At 46.6% G+C, this 16,287-nt stretch overlaps 2 protein-coding genes across 2 annotated transcripts in view; both read left to right on the top strand.

The window, feature by feature from the left end:
* The first annotated feature begins 6,646 nt into the window (after window positions 1-6,646).
* Mrpl33 (mitochondrial ribosomal protein L33) lies at window positions 6,647-14,954 on the top strand. The gene is made up of 4 exons (XM_059248528.1): window positions 6,647-6,759; window positions 7,346-7,364; window positions 9,190-9,296; window positions 14,681-14,954. Exons 1-4 carry the CDS (start codon window positions 6,738-6,740, stop codon window positions 14,728-14,730), a joined length of 198 nt encoding a protein of 65 aa, XP_059104511.1. The 5' UTR covers window positions 6,647-6,737; the 3' UTR covers window positions 14,731-14,954.
* Babam2 (BRISC and BRCA1 A complex member 2) overlaps window positions 9,190-16,287 on the top strand; it is a 469,435-nt gene continuing 462,337 nt past the window's right edge. Inside the window, exon 1 of the mRNA XM_059248525.1 lies at window positions 9,190-9,296. The gene's annotated coding sequence lies outside the window, so the exon portion shown is untranslated. The remainder of the gene's footprint in view (window positions 9,297-16,287) is intronic.

The following is a 16,287-nucleotide window of genomic DNA, read 5'->3' as shown; positions in this document are numbered from 1 at the left end:
TTGAATTGAACAGAAAATAAACCTAATATAATTAAGCCAGTTGTGGTGGCACAGGCCTTTTATCCCAGGGCTCAGGAGGCAGAAGCAGGTGGAGCTCTCTGAGTCTACAGAGCGAGATCCAGGATAGCCAGAGCTGTTACACTGAGAAACTGTCTGGGGGGGGGGGGGGAATCCTTCGAGATGCCTGTGAGATGGCTCTGTGGGAAAACAAGCTCTTGTCATGCAAGCCCAACAACCTGAGTTTGATCCCTGAAACACACTTGGGAAAAAAAAAGCTTCACGTGGTGGCATGGATTTTTTTGGTTTTGGTTTTGGTTTTTCAAGATGGTGACCTGGATCTTTAAATCCCAGCATCCCTACAAGACAGGAGATGGAGACAGGAGAATGGACCAAAAGCTCCAGAGCTTTTCTCAACCTTCCCAATGCTCCAATCCTTTAATCCAGTTCCTCATGTTGTGCTGACCAACAACCATAAAATGATTTCCATTGCTACTTCGTAACTGTAATTTTGCTACTGTTATGAATCATAATGTCAATGTCTGTGTTTTCTGATGGTCTTAGGCCCCTGTGAAAGGGTCATTCAACCCCCAAAGGGGTGGTGACCCACAGATTGAGAACTGCTGCTCCAGAGTCAGCTAGCCATAATGGGAGGAACAACTAAAGGGATCCTGCTTCAACAAGGTGGAAGCAGAGAATGACTCCCCAAATTGTCCTCTGCACACCACAGCACAGGTCCACGTACACACACTCTCACACACCGTACACATGTACACACACCTAGAAAAAAGGTCTCTCTGTGTGTGAGTATCAAACATTAGGATAAAGGAGTGGGTGTTTTGAGTAGAGTGTGATGAAAATGGGGTATATCTCCCAACTTCTTCTGTCAGGGTTTCCTAGGAAGTCTTGACCATATTAGTATAAAGGAAACACAGTGACCCTTTCTTTTCACTTCAAAAATTGGTTATTGTTCCATTCCTTTGAGGATAGTGACTAACAAATACTGTTTGTTCTCTGTAAGAGTTAACATTTGTCCGACCATGGGATTTAGATTTAATCCAGAAGCCATTCAGGCTGCCTGAGAAATTTTGTGCTGACATCTTTAAAAACAAAACAAAAACAAAAACAAACCCAAACACTGTTTCTTGTATTCCAGGCTGGCCTTGAGCTTTCTGTATGAAAAGTTGGCCTTGAACTTCTGGGCCTTTTGCCTTTTTGCCCTCAGCTCTTCAGAGCTGGGATTACATGTGGGTGCCGCTGCTGTGGGATACTCCTTCTGTACACTGTGGAATATGTATCACTATGATTGGTTTAATAAACACACTGACTGGCCAATAGCTGGGCAGGATAAAGCTGGGTGGGGAAAGCCAAACTGAGAATGATGGGATGAGGAAGGGTAGAGTCAGAGGAGATATCAGCCAGCCAGATGCAGAGGGAGCTGGAGATGACCGTGCCATGTTAATAAAGTATCATTACGTGGCAGAGCGTAAATAAGGAATATGGGTAACTTAAAATGTAAGAGCTAGTTAGTAATAAGCCCGAGCTATTGACCGAGCATTTGTAATTAATATAAGCCTCAGTGTGTTTATTTGAGAGCGGCTTCGGGGCGGAAAAACTCTGCCTACATGCCACCATGCCCGGTTTATGGGGGGATTCTAGGTGAGTACTCGACCAAGTGAACTACGTCTCTAGGCCTTGATGTCTAATCTGAGTGCAGAAAAGAAAGCAGTGCTAGCCCAGAGGCCAAGTGTACTCTCTTCTACCTACTGTAAACACGTTTGAGGCGGCTTCTGTGAGGTGGCTTCCCAGAACCAATCTACAGATGAGATAAGTCAGTTCTGGACCTGGAGCTTCTCTGGCTACACGACTTCCCACTGTTCACTGGCTTAGCCTCTGGCCCTTATATCAGACCTGCCTGTTGGGCTGGGTTTTTTTTCATGGCTACCCTTTTACCTCTACAAATAAGACCGTTTAATAGGCTCTTGCCCCACATGGCTGTGAGTCCCGTTCTGTGCTGACATCAGGACCAGTCTTGCCTTAGTCAGGAGGCTAGAAAGACTTTTGCCTCAGAAGTTGACATCAAGTCTTTTTAAATTCTTGGTAGCTGGCCCCATAGCAGCCTCGAGTCCTGGGACTTAAAACTGACCCTTAACTTGTCTATTCACTTAATAAGTATTCATTGAGCAACTGTTATATATCAGCCACTGTATTAGGCCCACAAATACAGCAGTACTTAAAACAGGGAGAAACCCCCCCCATCCCCTTCTATTCTGTTCTGAGAGAATGAATCTTGGTCAGCCTTTGTCATCTGATTGTTAAGTCACTCCGAGAACATTGCCTCTTGAACTTCAGTTCTTTCCAATCACCTCGGGATCTTGTTAAGATGCAGATTGTGATTCAGGAAGTCAGCCTGGGCCCTGAAATCTGCACTGCCAGCTAGCTCTCAAATGCTGCCATGGCTGTGGCTGCTGGGGATTCTGGCTGGTTTACAGCTGGAGTGGTAACAGTGCCCAGCCAGCGGCATCCACAGTATCTGATACCCTGTTAGAGATGCAGAGTCTCAGGCCTCACTGCAGCCCCTTGGCTCAGGATTGACCCTATCACCCAGATTCCCTAGTGCTGAACATCCCTCATCTAGGATGACCATTTGCAAATCATATGCAGCACCTAAAGGACCTGGAGAGCATTATCAAGTGTCCCAGGACCCCATTCTCTACCCAGGGATGCATATTATCTGGTGATGGGGCTCCTAGATGATTCAGCTAGGTACCAGGGTTGACAGCATCGGGGAGCATCTTGGGAGGGTATTTTCCTGAGTTCATGGAACTTCACCATGGAGAAGGCTGCAGAATTCATCTGATGACGGTCAACTGGGGTCATGGGCTCCACGGACATATCACACAAATCCCTCTGCAAACTGAGGCTGACTAAATTGTGTGTCTGCTTCTAATCCTAGCTCTGGGGGAGGTGGAGGCAGGAGAATCAGAAGTTCAGAGATCTCTTCAGGAAAGCAGTTGAGAGGGCCGAGAATGGAGCCAGTTTCAATCCTCTCAGATTGAATTGGCCCCTTGTGGCCGGATCAGTTCTAGAAGGAAAGAAGCGGGAACCATATAAAATGCAGCAGATATGGTGACATACACTTGTAAACCCTGAGCTGGGGAGTCAGAGACAGGGGCATCCCTGGGGCTTGCTAGCCAATATAGCCCCGCCTACTTGCGGAGCTCCAGATCAGAAAACAAAACAAACAAACGGAAGCCCCAAACTCTGTCAAACCGGGACTGTGAGAAGGCTCTGTAGGCAAAGGCATTTATAATCCCAGTACTCCTTAGCACAGGCAGCAAGATCTCTGTGAGTTCAAGGCCAGCCTAATCACTACATAGAAAGCTCCAAGCCAACCAAGGATACCTAGTGAGACCCTGTCTTAAAAAAAAAAAAAAAAATCAATCAATCAATCAATCAGTCAGTCAACAAATAAAAATAAAGCCAATCAACCAACTCAACAACAAGAAACTAAAGGAAAGAAAACAGCAACAATCAAAAACCCCACTACACTTCCTGCCCCTCAAAAATGGGAGACCTAGGGAGCCACAGGGCTGGCCTTAAAAGGCAGAGTAAGCTCGCTTTGTGGGCAGCTCTTTCTGGGCAGCTGCTTCTGCAGCTGCCCCGTGGCCCAGGGTCCCACCCACTGTAGGAATGCCTGTCTTTGACCAGTTCCCGCCCCTTGCCTCCTCTGACTGGGTTCAGCCCATTTCCCCCTAAACCTCCACGCCCTACCTCAGCACCCACAGTTCTCTCCCATCCATCACCCACCAATCAGGCCAAATATGTTGACTTTCCCAAGGCTGTTCCTGTCAGAGCCTTCCTAGCTCTTCTTGTGGAAGGTGAAATATGTGGGTGGGAAGGGTGTTGTCCGCACGACCTCCATTAATCTTTCCGGTAGCAACTGAACTTCCTGGTTTGGGTCTTGCGTCTTGGGCCTCTGGTAAGTGTCCGAGAGCTTTCCAGAATGTAGGCGAGCACCTTGCTAGTGGCTTATAACTCAAGACTTCCTTATTTTTTTCCAAATTGGCCACTTTCTCTCCTCCTCTGCCTACCCAGGTAAGAGTGAGTGGCTCATCCTACAAAATGAATTAAATAGACACACCGGCAACGCGGGGCCTACTAGCTCGCCTGGAATTCACGGGTCCCACTTCGTCGTTTCAATTTTGGCCGTACCTTAGAACCTTCTAGGGAGTTTAAAAACCAGGTGGGATTTTTGTGTGGCTTGAACTTACACAGGTTTCGTGCCTACTGCCACAGTCCATATCTAGGAGAAGGGGACGAAGGCATAAAGTCCTACCCCTAACCAAGAAGCTTTCTGCAGTTGATAGCTGCTGGGAAACAAAATCAATTTATAGAGTGACACTGGGTATATCAACCACACTCTGAGGCAGTCCTCGTGCTCAGGAGTAGCTGGCCACCATGAACCAGACGCTATGGTTTTGTTTTGGGGTTTGTGAAAGGCCTGTGATTTAAAGACTGCAGAGAAGACTACTAGCTACTTTGAGGGGACAGTGGGAACAAGTGTGTGGTGAGATGGGGCACACAGGGTCAGGAAATACTTTCTAATGGTATTGACCCATAGCAGACCTCCGTGAAGAGTTGCGGGGCAGAATCATGATGGCAGGGTTAGATAATGGCGGGTGTTGACTGCCGACCTGAGGACACTCATTCCACACAGACTGAACCCAGTGCACACCCCCAGCTTTCAGCCTTCCTTCCCGAGGCATTCTTTGCTCTAATACTAAGCTGTTGAGGCAGAAGACCTGATTTTGAAAGTGCTTGGGTCTGTCTGGAGGCAACTGAGCAGGTACCATCTCTTTGCAGGAAACAACTTCCTCCTGTGGCTTCCCTTTCATTAGCACCCATGTTCCCTGGCCTGTGGGATAGGTTAGGGAGCTCACATCACTGACCTTGTGGACAAAAACAATAGCTCTAGGTCCCAAAGGAGTTAGGTAGGGCATATGTGTGGTAGTGGGCTGGATGGTGTGCAGTCAGGGTCCTCCCAGCATACAGAAGAGATCTGACTCCCATCACTAAGTGCTGGGAATAAAGTGTCCATCAACATGAGGCAGGTGCTCAGTTTAACCCAGGACCCAGTGTGGATTCTCACTTCCTCCACCTACTTCTCTGGATTGAGATCCAGATAAACAGTGGTGTCTCATAGAATCATACCTTTCCCTTCTGCGCTGTCAGAATGCTTTTATTGTTCCGCACTTTCTAAGGTGGAAAAGAATGAGCAAATCACAAATTCCATCTGGATTAGTAATCATAATCAACTCACCAGCTGACAACGATGTGTTACGTGTAAATAACAGGTAAGTATAGCTAATGGGAGGAGAAAGTCATTGTTTCCTTCATACTTCATTCAAGAATTCAGGACAGGGGCTGAAGAGATGGCTCAGTGGTTAAGAGCACTGACTGAGGACCTGGGTTCAATTCCCAGCACCCACATGGCTGCTCACAACTGTCTGTAACTCCAGTTTTAGGTGATCTGACACCCATGGCAAAATACCAATGCACATAAAATAAAAAAGAGAATTCAAGACAGTTCATATGGTATCTCTTTTCTGTCTGTGTGTCATATGTGTGTATACATGTGCACTGGTGCATGTGTGGAGGCCAGAGGTCAATGTCAGTTTCCTTTTTCTCCACCCTGTCTATCTATCTATCTATCCATCTATCTATCTATCTATCTATCTATCTATCTATCTATCTATCTATCGATCTATCTACCTATCCATTTGTCTATCTATTTATTTTAAGACAGGTTCTTTAGTGAACCTGGGACTCTGCTTTGGCTAGACTAGCACTCAATACATGCCTATCATATTTGAAAATTTAAAGATAAAACCTCTGGATTCTGAAGATTTGGGTTCAAGACCAAGACTTTCCACTCACAACTTGAGCAACCTTGGTCAAGTCAATCACTCATCCCCAGTTACCTCTCGTGGACGTGGAAACACTATTATAGGTTTAACAAGGTGATTGGGACGATCACTTAAGACAACAACAACAACAAGGGGCTGGAGAGATGGCTCAGCCGACATGAGCACTTGTTGCTCTTGCAGAGGACCTGGGTTTGGTTCCTAGTACCCACACGGTGGCTCACAGTCATCCTAACACTCCCATTCCGGGAGATCCTATGCACTCTTCTGAACTCCTCCGCTACCAGGCACACAGGTGGTGGACAAACAGGCATGCAAACAAAACACTTAGACACATAAAAATAAGTAAATCTAGGAACAAATTAAGAAAATGAAACAGGGAGAATTATTATAAACACACAAAATTAAGCAAAAACAACAACAGCCAAAATAATAAAATCGTGATTATTAATTGGGGCATGAAGTCAGCAATGAGGTAGGGCTGCTTGCACAGGCATAAAAAAATTAATAACGGCCAAATAGTAGACCAATGCCCAGTGGGAAAGGCACCCGTGTTTGGAGCCAGGCAGATGTGAAGTTGGTGATATCAGGCAGCATTAACTTTTGCATGGAGGAGGGTCCATCCCATAATACCACAGAACTCACTGCCTATGAAGCAGAGAGTCAGAGAATTCAAGGACCACGCCCCCCGAAGAGGGCGTGGCTTCGAAGATCAACTTCCTGAGCCCTCTGCCGGAAGCGGCTCGTGCCCCGGAAGCCGTTGTTCAGCTAGCTCTTGAGGCCGGCCGGGGACAGAGTCCCGGGACCGACGCCATGCTGCTTTCGGCCGTCTCTTGTAAGTTGGTCTGGGGCGGCGGCAGGCGTGGGGCCGAGGCGGTGACAGGCAGGTCGTGAGGCGGAGCCAGGCGGGGCGGAGGGCCCGGCGGGGGAAGCTGCCACCCCGCGCGCGCCTCCCGGGTCCGGTTACAGGGTCGGGGGCCCCGCCGCCCTCGGTGGGATGTCCGGAGGATCACTCCCCCGGCAGCCGCGGTGCATCACCGCGTCCGCCCTCCGGCTCCTCGCTGACTTCCCCATGAGTTGTCGTTCTCACCTCACGTGACTTTTGCTGCGGTTTGCAACGTTCACCTGTTGAAACGAGAGGCTTGTGGTACTGCATGCAAATAGTTGCAAATAGAGCACATACTACTTTAGAAAGATTTTAAGGCGCCAGTCAACTCCATGGATTGTCTTTAAAAAAAAAAAAAAGTTCACAATTTTGTTGGTTTGATTACTCTCTAATATCCAGGAAAGTTATTTTAGGGTAAACGTGGCATAGTCCCCAAGTGTTGATGGGTTATTATGATGTTTATAAGGGACTTTGAATAAAATAAATAATAAATGTATCTTTTTCTTTTTCTCTTCCAACCCTTACCCAAAAAAAGTTGCCAAGAGCAAGTCAAAGTAAGTAAAAGTGTTGGTTTTATTTAAACTTTGCGTATTTCTATTGGGGTTGGTAGTCTGGCTGCTGCCAGTGTATCTGTTTCTCAGACCAAGTTGATTTGGGGTTATTTATTTGGTTAATTATTTTGTCGGTGTGAATGCCTTGAAAAAATAAAATACAGATGCATCTTGAGTTGATAGTGATGCAATTGATGATATTTCTGCCCTGGGTTGCAGATACATAAACTGAAAATGCATTTAGTGTACCTAAACCACAGAATACATAGCTTATTGACTCAGTACTTAGGCATGATTGGCTGCTTCCTCTTCCAAGTTTGTGGCTGATAGGCAGCTGTGGTACCTGCTGCCCAGCATCTCCCAAGAGTACCCATTACTGGCCCAGGAAAAGAGCATAGTTGGAAATCTGGCCTCTTCCAAAGTGTCACATTTACACTGAGGTATAATTAAAAATCAATTTGAGGACTGTCCTGTTTCCCTCCTGTCCCACCGAGTAACTCCAGTGAGTCCTTTGTTTAAAGGAGCTTTGGCTTCTTTTCGTATCTCAGAATTTATCCTCCCAGTTCATTGTTTTGTTCCTAAACAAGCCTGTCAGGCTGTTGCTCTGTTTGGATCACCACCAAAATCCTATTTCCTCAGAGTGAGGACCAAGAAGCTCTTGCCTGGAGTCTTCTGCGAATCTCCAGATGTGCTCTGATTTGATTAAATCCTAGAGCCTGTTTTGAGTTTGGAAATCAGTCTAAGCACTAGAAAAATTGTATAGCTAAACATTAGGCAGGTGTACTAGAGGGTAGAAATATGCCTTGCCTTTTTCTTTATGTGCCAGTTCATCTGTACTGTAATTTGTCCCTAAAGGACGTAGACTTAGTTTTATGCTTCTTGTAAGGCTCGTCATTTTTTGAATCTTTATGAATGATTGAATAATTATGTAACCCCACCTCCATCCCCCAGTACTGGGGATTGAACCCAGGGCCAAATGCATGTTCAGAACAGTGCCTCTGAAGACTATCAAATTGTTTGTTGATGAATTAAGAAAAACAATGATGCCAGGTCTGTGTTGCAAACCAATAACCCTAACCATTCAGGAGCCTGGAGCAAGTTCATAGTCAGCCTGGGCAACTGACTCAGGCTGTCGGAAAACTTAGAAAAATAAACAGAGGGCTGGACAGAATTCAGCAGGAGAGGATTTGCCCAGCATACATTTGGCCCTAGGTCTTAGATGCTTCAAATTTGTCTGGGAATGGCATGAGAATGATGTCTTCTGTGAGGAGACAAGATAGCACACGTATGACAGAGTGACCGTACAGGTGTTCAAGGGCCCGGGGAGGCAGACCATACGTTTTATGGTTTGGATGACTAATTTAAATGAAATATGAAGGTGCCCAGGGCTTGTGCATTAGTGGTGTGAAACTTCAGATCTCTTGATTTTGTCCCTTCCTGATTGTACTGCTGTTAGTCGCTTTGGAAGACTGGCTTTCTTGAGGCAGCCGTCTTCAAGGTTGCCGTAGGCCAGCTGTGACCACCTACTCTTGGATGTTCTGCCTGACTTCTCCTCATTGGAGTGGCATCACAGGCTCTTTCTCTGACTTGACTTGATGACGCCTGCTGTTTGGTGAGGTGGTTACCAGGTCCCTGTAGGTGACTACCTTGGGATTCAGAGCCACTGAAATTGCTTTATGGGAAATACAGACTGTCATAGCGTGGACCCTTCTTAGGGCCGAGTAATATTCATAACTTTGTGACTCCACAAAATTCGCATGGTGTGCTGTGTGTTCGTGGTGGCCCAGTGTGTTTCCTCAGCTCATAACAGTGTACTTCTTGATCTTAGGACCATTCTGGTGAGGCTGGTGAGCCAAGCTGGGACAGGTTTCTCCTTCAACCACAAGAGAAGCCGACTCCGAGAAAAGCTGACTCTTCTGCATTATGATCCGATCGGTAAGACTGAGAGAAGTGATGTCACGGCAGGGAGTGATGTCACAGTGGGAAGTGATGTCACAGCAGGCAGTGATGTCACAGCGAGGAGTGATGTCACAGCAGGACAAAAGCTTTCAGGGCCTTCTGACTCCTTTCCTGAATGACTGTCTTTGGTGATTTTGTGGCCCCTTTGGAATCATGACATTCATTCGCCATGTTTATTATGGCACTAGCTAGCTGCCATGCCGGGTTCGGGTACACCAGGACACAGTCTCTGCTCTTGGCATTTATAGTTGATTTGGGAGGGAGAGGGAGGAAGTGACAGTGTGATAAATAAGTGCTGTGAGTGAGGTCACTGGGATGGAGTAGGGCTGGGGCTGTTGGGAGATTATTTGAGCTGGGGTAGTCAGGCAGAGTCCCTGGGAAGGGTTGATTCCGTAAAGGTAGGAAATCAGCCACGCAGAGAATAGGCAGCAGCTGTCTGCAAAGGGGAGGCATGGTCTGACGGGCAAGTTACAAGGTTCAGATGTGAACTAAATGAGTAGAGAGTATATGTTGGTACATTGGGGCAGAAGAGTTGATTTTCTATTGTGCTAGCTACCAAAAATGCCATAGTAAATGCTAACTTCAAAGTTGTCTAAAAGAGACGTGCTTGGGCCGATGAGATGACTCCGCGGATTGAGGCCAGTAAGGCTGGTGACCTGAGTTCCATCACTGCGGCCCACAGAGTAGGAGGAGAGAATGTTCTCTGACCTACACACATCTGCCATCGCATACATGTACCCCGCCCCCATATGCATACAATAAATAAATGCAATAAATTAAAAAGAGAGATATGTTCCAAAGGCTGGATTGTCTACTCACAAATCCAGCCACTGTTGGTGGAAGCCCACCCTTTTAGGAGCCCACACAGTGATAATAAGTGTTTATTAAATGAGCTTCTGTGGTAGTTTAACTATGTGTTGGAATTTCATCCTTAGTGTGGAGGGGGATTGGGAAGTTAGGATTTGCCAGATAGTTTTGTTTGACTTGAGGTAAGGACCTCAGATCACAAGTTCATATGTCAGCTTCCTGTACACAACTAGGTTTTCTTTTCTGTTCTGTTCTTTTTGGTTTTTCATGACAAAGTTTCTCTGTGTAACAATTTTGGCTGGCTTTGTAGACCAGGCTGGTCTTGAACTCAGAGAGATCCGCTTGCCTCTGCCTCCTGAGTACTGAGATTAAAGGTGTGTGCCACCATGTCCAGCCACAACTAGGTTTTCTGATAGGAAATGTCTGAACTTTGGTAGCAAAGTGTCTTTTCTGGAGAAGGTAATGTCCTGGGGTAGCTGACTTTCTGTTCTTCTATGGGATACCCTGCAGATTTGCCATGATGAAGATGTTTGCCTTGGGGCTAGTTTGCTCAGGGTACCAGAGAATCTGGCCGTTCCCCATCATTTTATTGCCATGAGTAAAGTTGGTTGGCGGCTGATGTTCTGCTAGTCTCTAATGAAGCAAAACAGGAATGAAATACAGGATTCCCAGTCACTTGACCGTTTCACAGAGTGCTCGGAGGCAACACCAGCTATATCTGCCTCTTTTACACACACACACACATACACACACACACACACACACACACACACACAAACACACACATATACTTGTGAGTGTTTTGCCTGCATGTGTATGTATATGCACCCTGTGTGTGCTTGTGTTGCCCATGGAGGTCAGAAAGGGCGTTGGGTTCCCTGAAACTGGAGTTCCGGATGATTGTGGACCACTGTGTGGGTGCTGGGAATCAAACCCGGGTCCCCTTGACACCCCTGAGACATCTCCAGCCCCCACCTCTGTCTTTAGACTCCTTTCCTCATATAGGATGCCAAGGAGGAAGGATTAAAGGCTGAGGCGTAAGCGTATTAAACTTTGTTTATCATGAAGAGAAAGAAAACTTGTCAGTTTTAATTCTGTGGATCACTAAACAAGGCAATACAGACTTTAATTGGAACAGAATAGATTTAGGTTGGCTTTAGGGAAAGAACTTGACAGATTCATTCTTCTCGGAATTAAACAGCAAATATTTTGACTGAAAATTACATTATGTTTAGTGTTGTGGATAGCAGTGTGTCATTTCAGCTCAACTCACATGAGTGCTCACTGTTTATCTGGCCACAGCTCTGAGGGATGGGGTTGTCTTTCACACCAGGGAGGAAACGGGGAGGAGAGGGTTTTGATACTTGCTCGGGGTGGAGGAATAGTGGAACCACAGTCCTTCCGTCCTTCCCCGGCTGTTTTGTCCCAGGACCTTGTGCAAGCACTCTTGAGTATTGTGCGAGCTCCTTGGAGTCCATGGTAGAACCCAGTCCTTCTGCTGTTTCTAGTACATGGGGCCAATTTTATCTTCCAATTTGTTTTAAATACGTTTTAACTGAAATCCAATTACATTGCTTCTCTCCTCCCTGCAGCTCCTCTCAGCCACCCTCCATTGAACCCTCTGATGGTCCTTCCAAACGGATAGCCTTTTTCTCATTATTGTTATATGCATATGTGTGTGTGTATGTATGTATGTATGTATGTATGTATGTATGTATGTGTATGTATGTGTGTGCACATCAGGGCTGACTGCCATTCATTGGACAATCAATAAGGGACTCGTCCTTGGGAGAGACTAACTCTCCTAGCAGCCATTAGCTGTGTGTAGTTCTTTGTCTAGGGCTGGGACCCCATGACACTTTCTCCTTTCATGTTAACGTGTCCATGATACTGCCGTTGTTCCAGTCTGGTTTATGCAGCCATTTCCAGGAGAGACTGTTCCACCTCAGACTTCTTGGTGTTCTGGCTCTTACAGTCTCTCTGCCCCTCTTCCATGATGTCCCCTGAGCCACAGATCAGGAGCTCTGATGTGGGTGGATCTGTTGGATCTTCGTTGTGTCCAGTTGTGGTTTTCTGTGATGGTCTCCGTTTGTTCAAGAGCAGCCTCGTTGTGAGGGATGGTATCTACACTCAGCAGGAAAGGTGGCTAGAGCACCTTCCTAATACTTGTTTAAACTCAGGACCTTGGCTGGGGATATGTGTGGCTCAGTGGTTGAGTACCTGTTTTCTGTCTACAAGGTCCTAAGTCAACCCCTAGCACAGCCCAACAGCCACAGACCAACCAGATCAGAAGAGAAGAGTTAGGACCTCTCCTGACGTCAGCCCAGCATTCAGAGCTCCGCTGATGTCCTTGTTCTGCCTCTTAGCTATTTTTATTTATGGTTTCGGTATGGCACACAGTGGGCGGGTGCTGCCCTGTGCTGTGGCCCTGTGACCCGAGCCTCTGCGTCCAGGTGTCCCTGTGCTTGAGGGAGTAAGCTCTGACCTCTCCCTGAGGTCTGACTTTATTTTTCCCCTCTTTTCTTTTTTCTTTTTTAGTTTTGAAACAGAGTCTCATTGTATGTCCTTGGCTGGCCTGGGACTCAGATCTACCTGCCTCTGCCTCCCTTTGGAATTACAATGTCCAACCTGTTTCTGTTTTTTTGGGGTGGGGTGGGGTAGGGAGCATCATGTCCCGTGTAGCCCAAAAGTGGCCTTGAACTTGAACTTCTCCTGTTCCTGCCGTCAGAGTGCTGGGATTATAGGCATTCATCACATTTGCTCTGGTCTCCAGGTCTCCAGGTTCGTAAGCGTTACTGGGTTTTCACATGCTTATCACATTTAATACAGGGTACACTACTGTATTAAATCAGGGTCTCTATATAAACTGCAGTGCTTGCCACTGCCCTGTGCACTTAACTCTTAATTAAAGGGATAAATACAGAGAATAAAGGAAGTTTAATGTTTAAAGCCTTGTTCTGTTTGTTGCTGTTTTTTGAGACAGAGTCTCTGTGTATCACTGGCTGGCCTGGAACTTGGTATTAGACCAGGCTGGCCTGGAACCCACAGAGACATGGCCATTTAATAACTCCTGATTGCTTCTCAGAGCATGAAGATATTCTCTCATGTCAGTGATTCGAACTATGTGAACAGTACCCCTTATATAATGTCTGTGTATTTTATTAATTTAGTGCATTTCTTTCGACTGGTTTATGGTTCTTAAGTTCAGCTGCCTAGAGAATTAAAAAAAATAGTTGAATTCCTGCTTCTGAACTGGAATTAGGATAGAGGTGAGATTTTTATTTCATTATTTTGTTTTTGTAAGGGTGATTTGGCTGCCTGTATGTCCATGTAACACGAGTGTACCTGGTGTTTGCAGAGGCTAGAGGATGTCAGATGTCCTGGAACTGGAGTTACGGATGGTTGTTAGCTAGCATGTAGGTGCTGGGAATTGAACCTGGGTCCTTTGGAAAGGCAACCAGTGCTCATAACCACTGAGCTTTTCTTCAGCCTGCAGCAGTGTATTTTAATAAGCTCTCTAGCTAATTCTTTTTTTTTTTTTTTTTTTTTTTTTTTTTTTTTTTTTTTTTTTTTTTTTTAAAGATTTAGCTATTTATTATAAGTGCCAGATCTCATTACAGATGGTTGTGAGCCACCATGTGGTTGCTGGGAGTTGAACTCAGGACCTCTGGAAGAACAGTCAGTGCTCTTAACCTCTGAGCCATCTCTTCAGCCCCTCTAGCTAATTCTTAATCATGGTTTGGAAATTTAATAAGGGATATATCCATTTTTATTGTAGAAGAAGAGAAAACAAAGTTGAAATGCCTGTATGGTCAGGATCAGTGAGGAGTTGTGAGGTCGCATGGTCCTTTGGCCTCCTGGGTTTCCTTTGGCTATCTATCTTGTTTTTCTGGTAAAAGAGAATCAGGTCAGGTAGTTAGGCGTGTGTGTGTGTGTGTGTGTGTGTGTGTGTGTGTGTGTTAGGGTTGCCTGGAGGCTGGTGGTGGATTTTAGGACACTGGGGCCTATGAAAGCCTCGTCTCTCACCAAGGCAGGCAGGTAGCACTTTTGTTTTGGGGAGCTGCTCTGTGAATTGCAGTATTGAGGTTTGGCTCTAGTGCTGCATTGTTGATCTGGACCATTCCTATTTGGGTGTGCAGCCGTCTCTAGACAGTAGAGGTGTGTGGTATTTGCCCTCCCTTCTGACTGCGTTCCTCTGTGGACTGCTCAGCTCTCAGTGCTGTTCTGGAGCCCTGTGCCCGGCCAGTTCTTGCTTAGCCACTATGAGAGTGGACCCTGAGTCAGAGTTTGCCACGTTTAATCCCAGTATCTCACAGTGATTGAGATAATGACTTCGCGGCCTGTCAGGACAGTGCTCATTGGCTGGTGACCTTCCCTAGGCTTCTTCCCCGTTTCTGTCTGTCTTCTCTGGCCTCAGCTGGGTTTGACATCGCTCATCATGTCAAAGGAATGTAACACAAGGGAAAAGGAGAGGACTGGGGCGTGATGTGTGTGTTGATGAAATGATGGCACTTCCTAGTTTGCTGCTACAACCCCTTTTTCTTGCCTCACAGTGAACAAAAAAGTTCTCTTCGTGGAACAGAAAAAAATACGCTCCCTCTAAGCAATGGATTGAGAGTGAGTTTGATTCATAAACGGGAAGACGGAGGTGAGGCCCTGGCTCAGAGACCTGCAGTGTGTACTGACGAAGAGGAACCGCCAGCATGGCCGCTGGTGAGGTGAAGGCCGCTGTGAAGGAACAGTGCCGTGAAAGAGTTCTTCACAGAGACCAGATAGTTCTCTCTCTGTAGTTTTTATAGGCGGTAATAAAAAAATGTCGAAACAGCCTGTGCTCTTGTCTCGTAGTGATATTTTCCCCTACTATTTGAAACTTTTTAAAAAAACCAAACAACTAACACCTTACCAAGAAAATACCTACTGTCTCACACGAGAGAAGCCGTTTCCACGGTGAGACTTTAGCAAGGGTTCCTAGGCAGCTCCTCGTGCCTCCACAGGACAGTGCTCCAGGTTGGAGCGACTGCCCTGTGACCGCAGCGCAGCGAGCGAGCGGCTGGAAGAAGGGAAGGGAACATCTGCTTTGGTTTGTGTTGGGTTGTTAGGAACGCTGCCATTGGTCCATCAAACAGCTACCAGAGCCGGAGACGGGTGGTTTATGGTTTGAGGGTTGAGACAAGCTCCCACCAGGTAATTAGGCTGGCCTGGAACTTGCTGTGCAGTGCAGAGTGGTCCCAGGCCCTGAGGATGGCAGGAGACTGGACTGTACCTCTCATTTACAAGAAGCTATGGTATGCTCCATACGGCTGCTTCGGGCGTGCTGGTATTCCATGGCCAACTCTGATAGCCCTTGTGTTCACCTATGACTGCTGCCTCTCCTCATCGTCCCCTCTCCCACTCAGGCTGTTCCCACCATTTTTCCAAACTCCCCAGCTTCCTCCATTTTTTTTTCCCCACAGATTTTTGGCTTGAAGAGAAAGATGAGTTGTTTCAGAATTGCTAGTCCGTATCCTACTTCATTTAAAATGCTTGAGAAAATGTAGTGTCTCCCTGGCCATAAGCATCAGGAACCAGTGCTGTCCCCAAATAGCAAGTGTGTGTCCCAAGGTGCAGTCTGATTTTGGAGGGAACCAAGCAGCTCTCACAAAATGTAAACAGAACAACTTGCTGGGAGTTGGGACCCAAGAACCAAACTCAGGTCATCAGGCCAGGTGGCAAGCACCTCCAATATTGAGCCGTCTTTCTCTCTCTCTCTCTCTCTCTCTCTCTCTCTCTCTCTCTCTCTCTCTCTCTCTCTCTCTCTCTCTCTCCCTCCCTCCCTCCCTCCCTCCCTCTCCCTCCCTCCCTCCCTCTCTCTCTCTCTCTCTCTCTCTCTCTCTCTCTCTCTCTCTCTCTCTTCTCCTCTCTGTCTGTCTGTCTCTCTCTCTCAACAGGATTTCATGTAGTCTAGGGTGTAACAAATTTGCGGTGCAGCTGAGGATATCTTGAACTACTGATCTGTCTCCACCTCCTAGGTGCTGGGATTACAGGCATGGGCCACCACATCAGCTCAGGCAGTGATGAAGCCCTGTGCCTCGTGCATTCTAGACAAGCACTCTACCAACTGAGCGACATCCCTAGCCCCCCAAGCAAGTCTGACAATGTAGGCTAAAGGGTATTAGCTATC

Source organism: Peromyscus eremicus, chromosome 22 (assembly GCF_949786415.1).
Source record: "Peromyscus eremicus chromosome 22, PerEre_H2_v1, whole genome shotgun sequence".
Lineage (NCBI taxonomy): Eukaryota > Metazoa > Chordata > Mammalia > Rodentia > Cricetidae > Peromyscus > Peromyscus eremicus.
Note: the sequence above shows the minus strand (reverse complement) of the source record. Positions and strands in the feature narration are given on the sequence as shown.